This window comes from Dermacentor silvarum, chromosome 2, assembly GCF_013339745.2.
Source record: "Dermacentor silvarum isolate Dsil-2018 chromosome 2, BIME_Dsil_1.4, whole genome shotgun sequence".
Taxonomy (NCBI): domain Eukaryota; kingdom Metazoa; phylum Arthropoda; class Arachnida; order Ixodida; family Ixodidae; genus Dermacentor; species Dermacentor silvarum.
In genome coordinates, this window is record NC_051155.1 from 226,704,872 (window position 1) to 226,716,937 (window position 12,066).

Sequence of the window (12,066 nt, forward strand, 5' to 3'; positions counted from 1 at the left end):
CGCAGAGGCAAAAACGACGCGACTTAAGCCGCCTAGCGACGTTATCTGGAACGTTCACAAGTGTCAAAACTTTTGTCGTATGGCGTATCTCACGCCGTGGTTGTGGGCATGCGCGTACTTTAGGTTATAATTTTCAGGAAGGTTGTTTAATATTTGCCACTAGTTGATACGTTCACTCACAGACTTTGCAATTTGCGTGCGTCATTGACGTAAGTAAAATATACGAAGAACAAAACATTTGTTTTCTTGGTTCATACACCTCACTGCGACATCGACGAGACCACACGACACATAATGCTCTCCCGAGTTATCGAAGCAAAAACAAAACTTCAGAGGCAACTGCTGGGGCGCGGAAGATATGAGCCCAGAATACAAACAAGTAACATCTTATTTCGTATGTCGCTTACAATGGTGATGAGATAGAAAGGCACATATAATGTGCGATTTCCTCAAGTTTAACTTAACAGATAAATAGCCTGGTCAATTTCATGTCACGGCAAATGTCAAATTTGAAATGTCACCAATTTCCAAAATCCCTTCTAATGCACTGACCGGTGCTGACTGCAGAGGATTGCGAAGCCATATTACGAAGCAATGTACCCCCAACCCCCTGATACAATCAATATACAGGACAATCACAAAACTGCCGTAAGAAGTTATTCAAAGAAAAGATATGAAGCGCTATGTAATATTAACACACTGCCGCTCCCCTTAAATTGCAGAAAGCTTATCAGAATTCAGAAGTAAACATTCTCTTTTCAGTTACATCAAACTAATTTTAACCGTCTACACCATTATATTCATACAATTTGTTGATACACCTAGCTTGTCTTTTTATTTTCCCTTTCCTGCATTTTGTGTTGATGTTCTTTCAGTTGTTGAAATATTGTGCATTAGGATGTGTAATTTTTAACGATTAACTTACAGCAATATCTTGTATTATGATCATGTTTACATTTAATAGGATTTTATAGTACCAAATGCCATGCGTTGCCACTGTTTTTTTTTTTTTTTTTTTTTTGCCATCCTGTACACGTTTTAGCTATGGGACCTCCTTCTGTATGTACATTTCTTGCAATTCTTACTTCACTATTCACCTGAATTAACGAGCTGCAGAGGCAGCTCACTGTGGCAACCTCCTTTGTGAAAATAAAGTTTTTCATTCATTCATTCGCTGTGGCAATCTAGCCTCAGCTGGCACTGTACTCAGCTTTTCCAACTTAAATGGCATCATTTTTCTTCAGACATTTTCATAAGCAGCAATTGTTCACATGTGAGCATGAAACATTCTACTTTATTGTCATGCTTAGAATAGCATAGCATTCCTAGTGTCTCAACATAGTTTTTTTTTTTTTTTTAAATTTATAGCAGACTGTTGCACAAGTGGATTTTTTTTTTTATTACTTTAGGAATACAGTTTTCTGTTCAATGAAGATTTCAGTTGCCACATTTGTCAACTTGCTAGAGCAGTGTCAATCATATTTTCCTCTAAACCTGCTTTCTTGGCATTAGTTTTTGCCCAGGACCAGAGGTACTGATGCAAGGACTCCTGAACACAACTGTGGAGTTCTTAAACTGACCAAAAGAAGATAACGGCACAAAATATTCTGCCAAGCAGCAAAACAAGCGACATCTATGTCACTACAGGGTAGCCAGCCGGTCTGAGAACTGGCTAACCTCCGTCTTGCCCTCTGTTCCTCCTCCTTTGTGTCATTATAACTGGCGCACAAATAAGCATTTTTGTTGTCCCAGGGCAAGCATCTTTTCCACACACAGGGGTTGAAAGACCTGTTGCAAATATTTTTTCTTCAATCTTGCACGATCACTGTAGTGCCTTTAGCACTTATATGCCAAAATATCTCTACCTGTTGCTGGGCTAGTTGGTTCATAGGTGTTATGGAGTGACAGGATGCAAAAATGAAAACCACAAGACAGAAAAGAGTGCCACAGCAAAGGTGATTATTTTTCTGTCTTGTAGTTTTCTTCACATATTTTGCATCCCGTCACTTTAACATCAATGCTGAAACCGCAGGAGCCAACTGTTCAGCACCTACCTTGTCACGTATGAGACAAGCTAGCCATACACACAGAAGAAACGTTTCGGCGTCTACGTTTTATTTCTCTTTCAGTCACTGCATAGCAATCAGGAGGCAAATGCGTGCTCGCTTTGAAGCGCTCACACATTGTGCAGTGTTTTAGAAGGGAATGCACAGAGCGATGGAGCTTCGAATCTGGCCCAGGCAACTCGTATGCAAAGACCTACGGGATTTCCCACCTATATAGAAGAGCAAAGCCGAGGAGCACAGCCGACCTCTGTTAATTTAACACCGGCTAAATATACTGCATTCAAAAACCCAAAATGGCATCCATGCTTGTTGAACTCCCATTTTGATTTGGATGAAGAATAATATGAACAAATTTGCCAGTACCATAGAGGTTGAACCAACAGAAGTCAACAGTGCACCTTTATCAGTGAAAAAATTGTAAAAAAAAAAAAGAGGGGGGGGGGGGAGGGGGAGGAAGCACAATGCGCAGTCACAAAATGAATATAGAAAGTTCATACAAGACATACGTGCTCCTCTCCCTTAAGGTTATAAATAGTTTAAGTGTACAAACTGCTGGTTAGCACATCATATTCAAGAGTGAACTAACAAACATAAGCATTGAGGCATCACAAAAGCTTCATATGCGTGAACACCATCTACCATATATGAACAAGTGCACTTGCATTTACTGCTTGAAAGGAAATGATCCTGTGTGCAACAATAATGTAAGCATACACACAGCCCTCTGGTAACATTTTTTTTCGTACAGTCACTGCCTTCAATGCAGTATGACATCATTTGTCCAGAATAAAAAAAAAGTTCGGAGCTCCAAGGAGCCTTGCAATAAGGGCAGCAATGCAAGTGCCACAGTAAAAACAGCAAACTGTTGGTGTAAAGCCAAAGGAGTTCACTGGGACAGAATGTAATCTAAGTGCACACACTTAAAGCAACAAAAAGGAACACAGCATGAGAGAATGTATGTACAATGCTGAGCTTACATGAAAGTGTGCATGCAAAAGTATGTTGGGCTAAGTTGTGAAAAAAAAAAAAAAAAAGATTGAGGTGTAGCAAAGAAGAAACGAACAACAGTGATACTATGACCCTGCCTTTTTTTTTATGAATGACGTCTTGAGAAACTATACAGTCGAATGTCGGCTTAGTAAACACGGATATAACGGATTATAAGATATGACGAAAGTAATTTCGTGACAGATGCGACATCATTATAATGACGTCTGAGTGCACTCCCTTGACATAGATAATGTAATTCAACCTCTTCAGGCACTAAATTATCAGTTGACCGAAAATTCCACTCCAGGTGAATCGCATGAAGAGGCAGACATTACTCCTTTGACAGTCTGCAAAGGATAATAGCATCATTGCTTTAAGGCATATGTATTGCAGCTGTGCAAGTGATAACCCCAAGACTAATACTCTAGTCAGACGGACAAATTCAGTGACACTTCAAGTGAGTGCACTTTGCCGTTGGTGTCACTCGCAGGCTGTCATACAGAAAGGTTTAATAACACTTGCTGTAGACTACACTTGCCAGCGAGTGCTACAAGTCCGAGATGCAAAACGCTATGCAGCTTCTGCGAGAGTTTTGTTTCACAAGTACCAGCTTCAAGTGACTGCTGACGCAGTGACCACAACTCTACCAGCAGCTAGCGTGAACTACAGTTGACATGTCAGAATGTATACTGTGCTGCTGTGTTTCTATTGGCTAGATGTAGCATCGTTGTGAAAATTCAATCTGCAATTAAAACATGTGCCCTACATTATTGGGATTGAGTTACTTCATAGGTTATTTGAATATTGCAATTTGATGTGTAAGTAATGGCTGCCTCTTCGAGTAAGCCATGCAAAGCTCAATTTGTACTGCCTGGAAGAGGTGATACTTAAAAATATTAGATTAGGGTATTAAAAAGTGGGGGAGAAATAAGAGAAAAGAAAAGCAAGATATAAAATAAAAGTGGCAGTGGGTTAACGTTTGCCAACGACTTCATCTAAAAATCCACATAGTTTGCACAATATGTAAAAGCAAGTCGCCTAGCAGCTATCTACTTCAGGCTCTTTAGCCTTCGTGAGCGCGCCGCACACAATGATTGTGAAGTGCACGCTTTCAGTTTTCCGCAGACGTAAAATAAAACAATAAAAATCTAGCGAAGAACATGACAAAGTGAGAATACAGAACTGTGCAGACACATCTTGGAAAAATGTTCGTCATTGCACGTGTACAGCGAGTAAAAATGGAGGGAGGAGGGTGGGGCAATTAGCAGTCATTTTACAATTCTAAGACAATATAAAGCCCCTCGGATCCTCAATCCCATATTTGGGAGCTCGTGCGCTTGTTGAAATACTTCTTCTTCAGCTGGAATATCTTGTCCAAGTTGGGCACGGGCATCACACCAAAGAACTCCAGGCCTGAAATTTTTTTGGCGTGCTGTTGCGCCACAAGCTTGCTCAAGGCAGTACCTAAATGAGAAGCAAGATTGGGGTAAAAAGAAAACCTGATGAGCTGCTGATTTACAAATGCGAACAGGAAAGAATAAAGAGAAAACTTATTCACAAGGAAAAGAAGATGTAGTCCGAAGTTTGATGAAAATTCTCGTCTGGTTAGGAAACCTGATGAATGAAGAAGCTGCAGTCACTGAACAAGTCAAGGTGGAAAAGCAGAAATGTTTCAGATTTTATAAAGGTTCCTTGGACACGCTAACTGACCAAGGAGCCTGAACGGACAGCAAAACGTCTCTGCTTTTTCACCTTGACTTGTCCAGTGATTGCAGTGTCTTTATTCAAGGGAAAGACGCATAAAAGAGAAGCACACAATGTAACGAAAACAAAAGTGTATGGCTACAATGTACCAAACATACATGTGATCAGGGGGCAGAAGAAAGGTTAAATGCAATAGAACTCAGTTATACCATGTATTTTTAATATATGAAACTGTTTAGGAATCGCCCGTGGCAGATAACGGAATTCAAATCAAATTTATTGAACACGACAGTGATTTCGAAGGAGCGCAGACACAAAGCCTATGCAAAGGCTTGACTAGACATCGGCCTTTGCGTAGGCTTTTTGCTGCCTTAAAGGCAGAGTTGGTAGACATAACCCACATGGCATATCAAAATGTTCAACTTTTACTCATTCCCTCGGTGGCATATACAGCGGAATCTCGTTGATACGATCTTCACGGGAACTGGAAAATAAAGCGTATCATCCGAAAATCATATCATCTAATGTATTGCCGAACTATATCATATTATTGGGGAAAAAAAAAAAGGATCACCCTGAAAAACGTATTACGCAGAATTGTATCAACGAAGCTCCACTGTATATTGCAGTTGCACATTTGAAGCCAAGTAATAACTCAGTCATACCCACTTAGGAGGAATCGCGGGATTGCCACCAATTTAGAAATATCCATCCCAAAATAAGTGATGAAATGATATATACATGTCTAAGGTAATTTTCCAACAGTGAAAGGAGGAACTAACTGGAATGACAACACATTTTTTGCCAGATTTCTGGGGTTGGCTATCTTAAAACTGGCAATAGTTTCAGGTTATTCCCCAAGTAGATAAGTCTTCATTAGTATACTGGTTCATTTTTGCAATTTCAACATGTGCAGTTCAATTTGAACTCTAATTAGTGAAGCTTGCTTTACTAATCATAATGATTTCATAATGATTTCAATTCATTGCATAAGCAAATTCCGTCTCTAAAGCAACCCACCCAGAGAGGCAGAAATGCACTGTCAAGGGCAATTTCTGAAACGTCGGTTCAAAGTAAAAATGCACACACACAAGCGCTGAAGAATGGTCCGATTTAGAATGCAGAAACTACATGTACAGTAACACCCTTGGATCCCACAGAATTTTTATATCTTCCACGGCAAAAAGAGTTGAAAATAGTAAACTGCCAATCCACACAAGAAACCCACTATAGCAATAAACACCAGCCTGTTGCCGCTATACACGAGAAATGCACCCCTTGGAATGACCACCATGGTCCATGTTCAAGCACCAATGGCACTATCAACAAATCGCACCGGAGTGCCGTTCCATCCAATCACCACCACAGCGGGGCGTCCCCAGTGTGCGCCAGTGTGATTTGTCAAGGATGACATTAGTAGATGCACACTTGAGAAACAATGGCGTTCTTCAGAAGAACCATCAGATTAGATGTTTATAGTTGCTCAAGCTGATGTTATCATAAAGGGAGACTAAAGAGAAACACTAAATCAGTTTAGACTGGAAAAGTATTGCTTCAAAATTCTATTTTCATTAATTTCACAGTAAGAGGTTGATTACTAGAAAAGAACATCGGGTCCAAACTCTGCTTTTTGAATTGCATGCTGAAATCACAGTGCCAGTGTGATGTCATGAAATTCAATATAATTTTTCGAATTTGGGCTATATTGATGCAGTACACCGTTCCTGAGACTTCTCAAGTTCAGTCTTTGGCTCTTTTAGAATGAAATGCAGTCCATATTTGCCGATAAAAACTTTACTAGGCCTCAGCAGATGCTGTCAAAATCTATGCCCATCACCACCAGTTTACCACTTTTGCATCTTTTCTGGTTTACTATACCTCTTGTCATGGTAAGATAAGTGTTTTTTAAAAAGACAGCTCAACTTACTCTTTTCTTTAGGGTCCTTTTAGGATACATTCACAACTGGTTCCTACCACATTGCGACACGGATTCCAGCAATTAATGAAGCATAATTAAGTCACTACTGCTTTTGTTGTAGAGAAACACGGTTCACATACAAGGTGTCGTCAAGGTGTGCACTTGCGAAAGTTCCATCAAAAGGCCAAATCAGATTCTGTGCTTGCTGTACAAACTAGGCGTATGTGTTCAGAGTGCTCGATTTGTTCTTAGTGTTTTAAAGCAATCAATAAAATGTGCCATTAGTTGCTAAGAGAGCCACTGTGCATGCATTCCCTCTGTGGGTCAATGCTAATTATTTACCATATTTTCCCGCATCTCAGCGAGCCGAAAATCTCAGCGGTGATGTGGCGCCCTACATCTACATTAGCCTTCTGTATAAGGATAATGGCGTATCTCAACACAACGCTCACTTGGGTTGGTAAACCAGCATGATACATATAAGCTTTACGCTTCAGCATTGCCTTTTTTTGCCATGTAAAGCAGTAACATCTACCACAGAGGAATGCATAAAAAGAATGCGATGGCTATTTGCAATAGCTAATGCAACACAATTGCCGTAATACGTGCGTAATAGAGGAAAGAACGAACAACACTACAGGACGAAAAACACTACATAAACGCTACCAAATCGCTACCTCAGTGCTAATCTACGCCTTCTAGCGAATCATTCCTAGAAGAATTTGGCTATTTACTTGCATTGAAAATCCTTGTCAATGGTATTTGCAAAAATTGTTTCCCAAAATAAACTCAATCTGCACCAATTTATGAATTTCTAAGTTCGGTGCACACAATAGTAAAACGAACTGACCTTCACTCCAACTTCCCCGAAAGTGCTTCATGTCCCCTTTTATATGTACCGTTATATTGACAATGTTAACAAAATAATTTACAACAAAATGTGAATATTTTGGAAGAGGAAACAAGCAAGAGGAGGCCCCCGGATGGTGCCACCATTTTAAGCATAGAGTGAGGCCAATTTAAGTCGGGGAACAGTCTCACCTTTAGCCCAGGCAGGGACTTCCTTGCGTGGCTTCTCGTCATCATCAGTCTCATCGCCAGAATTAAGGTCGTTGATGTCATAGTTGTCTTTGTCCTTGTTGGGTTCTGGAGGAAGCTCGCTCCTGTGCGGCGTGATATTATACCTGGACGTGAAAGCATTCACATGTACAGAAGATAAAGCAAAACTCCCATGTGATGCTTAAAGGCTATCTGAAAGAAACGAGTAAAATCCGTCTCAAAATCATGCAGAGTAACCATGGAAAATAAGTCTATAACAGTAGGAAAGTAAACCTATAAGCAGAAGTGGAAAAAAGTAATGCAGGAGAAATACTCAGCAGGTGCACTGCAACAGTCATACTATCATACCACTTGTCATGAATTTGATAATTAAAGTTGTAGCAACATTTCCGATTTTACAAAAGTGATCTTTGAATATTGAATTGAATACCGAACAATTTCTCATTTCGAATGTGATAAGTGAAATATAAATGTGTGGAATCCATCTTGCAAAAAAAAAAAAAAAAAAAAAAAAGAAGAAGAAGAAGAGGAAGAAGTTTGCTTAGTTTAATTATTTGATATACATCTGCTTGTATCGTATTTACAGGATTCTAACGTGCACCTCTTTTGAATAAAAGGTGCATTCAAATTTGCATGCGCGTTACAATCATAACTACTCAAGAATGCCACAGACTCTTACTAAAAGAAAGCTAAATGCATCACTGGAACACCACAGTGGGACACCATTGCTGACCACACTTGGTGCCTTTGCCTGTCATCAGATAGCTTAAAAAGATACGAATATTTGTCCCAGACCAAAAAAAAAAAAAAAAAAACACATTCGGCAGTACAGTAAAACATCGTTACAAGAGACATGGTTACAAGAGACGCTCGGTTATAAGAGACATTTGAAAATGGTTTACGAGAGACACTCGGTTACTAAGGACACCTTTTTTGGGTCCCTAGAGTAAATTCTTTGCTATTAAGAAGACACAACCCAGACATGCTCACGCAACGCAGCCGACGTCGTACCAACCGGTATGCGCTGCACTTTTCATTTCCTTGGCTCGATTCTTTTCCGTTCCGCAGCCGAATGTCATTTCTCGCAAGGTTGCGACTACAATTTGCCTACAAATTGCACCGAACTTTCTGTTATTATACTTTCTGTCATTAGGGCAGAAAGTGTCGGCAGTTGAGGCTGACAAACATCTAAGAGCACTTCAAAGGTATGGTGAGCAACAGGAAGGTTTGCAAAGTCAAGTGCTTTACCTCCAGAAGTTGGGAAGGAAGCCAATACAATCTGCAGTCACTAAAAAGCAAACTACTATGAAGTACTTTTTTAAGTCATACTGAGCAATTTCTGTAGATGTGTTAAAACACACTTTGATGCTGATGTATAACAAAGCGATCTAGTCCGACTTTCCGGTGTTTTTAAAATTTTTGGTTACAAGAGACCTTGGTTACAAGAGACATGACGAGGTGCGGCCCTGACACGGGTCCCGCATGTAGCAGCATGTGGAAGGATGCAGCGCGTGAAAATTCGCCGATGTGGGCCACGCAGCATCTTTTGCACCGAATGCGATTGCTTCTCTGTTGTAAATTTTCCCCCCGCACAATTATGGACTGCCAAGTTGAGCGTGCGGCCCTTACACGAGTCTACAAGGTAGGGATAAAATAAAAACCAAAACTACGCTGAATGTTGGGAAAATAGAATGTTTATATTTCTGAAAGAGTATGTTTGCAATCAGCCCAGTGACTGGCTCTCATGTTTTGATCAAACACAGACACTGAAGAAACCCCGGCATTCATAGAAATGAAGAAGCTGTTTCACGCCACAAGCACTAGCGTAGCTGCTGTATCCATTTGTACAGCCCATGCCTCAGTGGCACCGCTGTCAGAGGATTCAGTGTTACTGCACCCTGATCCCACTACTGCTATCTAGTAGCTCACTGTGCCGACGCGCTTGCTCAGCAACTGGCGCCTCTGTGCAGCAACCATGCCTCCCCTGCAGCAGAATAATTTGTTCAACCGAACGGAAATCTATATTTCACAACTTTGAATGGTGAGTTCTCTAACAGCAGAAAACTTTTCGATTTGTATTCAAAATTTCAAATATTTGCCCACCCCTAAATTAAATGTTGAGGTTTCCATCTAAAAGCTGCAGAGTGGGCTATGGACGCTGTAAAAGAGGGCTCCAGATGAGTTATGACAGTCCAGGGTTCCTTACTGAGCACCCAAAGAACAGTAAACGAGCAATATTGTATTCTGCCATCATTTCCATGCAGCTACTGCAGCAGAGAATCGAATTCACAACCTTGTGCTCTGCAGCAAAACACCACAGACACAGAGCCACTGCCAGTGCGTACTATACAAGTTTTGCATTTACATATAATAAGAACAAAATCCTTTAGCAGTCTTAGATGTTATATTGTTATCTTAATTATACATTAGAAGCTTGTGAATCCATTCCCTAGTATTTGATTTCCTGGTTTATGTATATGCTTGCATCAGAGAACAGAGAACATCTCATTTAGGTGACACAATTTCCTAGGTAATTGTTTGCTTCGCTGCCCTTTTCAACACAAAATGGTTCTACTGCAAATGTCCTAGATAAGCACATTTCCTAGATATGGCATACTTACTTGCATAATGAACGCACCCCTCACTTTTCAAATCAAGAAGTGTTTTTTTTTCTTCTTTTCCTCGCATAATGATCGCACCCTGAACTTGCTGCTGTGAAGTAGGAGAGACACGATACAATTCGACATCCAATATGGCGTCCGGCGGGTACGATTGTATCGTATGCCGTATCGGCACCGAATTGTACCCCGTGTCTCCTACTTTTATTGCGATAGCAATCATATGGACACTCCAGGTGCATTTTTGCCGTCAGCGCCGATAATTGCGATAATGCTTAGTTAGCGAATATTTGCAAATTCATATGGCCGATAAAAATACTATCCTCACTTCATATAACTGTCTATGCATTTGCCATCGCGATCGATACACTTAAATCTCGTTATAGCGAAACGGTTTATAACGAAATAATCGATATAATGAAAGAATCTTAATTCCCCTTGAAAGTCCCCATAGAAACACGTGTTTGAAATTTCGTTTTAACGAAAGAGTTTTATACTGATCAAGGGATATAACGAAAAATTTTCGTTCCAAAATGACAATTAACCGCCCGCTTTGCACCCAAAATACTCATTTGTTAAAATATGTGGCGCTTTGCGGGCTTCTTAATGTACCAGTTTAAATCTCCCGTGGCTGCGCTGCAACGGCGATGCCCCAAGCCAGGACAAGCTGACCAAGCTAGCTAAGCCAAGCTTGCCAAGCCTAACTTCTGTTAGCGTGCTGTGCGCACTACTCCAGAGAAAAGCCAGAGACTTTGGCGGGTACGGAGACGGCGAAGGTGGTGTCGAGATAGCAGCTGCTGCTGAGAAGGCCGTCCTTCGCTTGAGGAAGGTGCAGCAGCGAAGCATCACAGACTTTTTCGCGCCATCTACATGAAAGGCTACGCAGCTAGCGTCGAGCACAATAAAATCAGTTCGTTTTCTTGTGTTTAATCCCAGTTTTTCGCCGTTTTTCGATTAGCACTTTAGACACCGCCACTTGGCTGCAACGGGAGCTAATGCCTCCGCGATGACTTACCTGTAGTGAGTACACCCTCGCATACAATAATTAGCCGTATAATAATTAGTCAGTGGCTATAACGAACTAAAAATAACGAAAAAAATTCGGTGCCCGTTCGACTTCGTTGTAACGAGATTTAAGTGTAGTTCGCCTTTCGGACGAAATTGCAACTTTTTTAGAGATGGCTGCGGAAAAAAAAAAAAAAAATTGCTGAAAATTTTACCCTGCATAATGAATGCAACCCCCAACTTTGTGCATATTTTTCGGAAAAAAAAAAGTGCATTCATTATGCGAGTAAATACGGTAGTTAAACCTCAATATGATAAAACTGGTAAAATTAGCAATTTGCTTCTTTATATTGAAATTCTATCTTTTATGCATATAAGTACAGTCTCCGACAAATCTTTCTTTTGAAGAGGGACCGCTACATTTTCCAAGTAACCAAGCAATTGAAAAAGCAAATTTGAATCAGAAAAAAATTCATTTTTTGACTTTAGTCTGCAGTGAAAGATACGCTTACATGCCGCATTGACGATATCTTCAAATCGGTGGTATGAAGCGAAGCCAATCACGCTTCCGCGTCCACTTCGCCCCGCGAATGATAGTGTCGCCTGCAGATGGCCGACGCTATCACGGCATGACGATGATGCCACGCCATCTCAGCTCATCCAGTCTTTGCACATGCGGCAGATTACCTCTAAAACAGGGCGTGCA

General features: G+C 40.7%; 1 protein-coding gene across 1 annotated transcript in view; it reads right to left on the reverse strand.

The window, feature by feature from the left end:
- Positions 1-2,098: 2,098 nt before the first annotated feature.
- LOC119442796 (inner centromere protein) overlaps positions 2,099-12,066 on the reverse strand; it is a 45,104-nt gene continuing 35,136 nt past the window's right edge. The window contains exons 13-14 of the mRNA XM_037707822.2: positions 7,720-7,862; positions 2,099-4,520 (exon numbers count right to left, since the gene is read on the reverse strand). Of these exons, the coding sequence (XP_037563750.1) occupies positions 4,366-4,520; positions 7,720-7,862 (298 nt within the window). The 3' untranslated portion in view covers positions 2,099-4,365. The remainder of the gene's footprint in view (positions 4,521-7,719; positions 7,863-12,066) is intronic.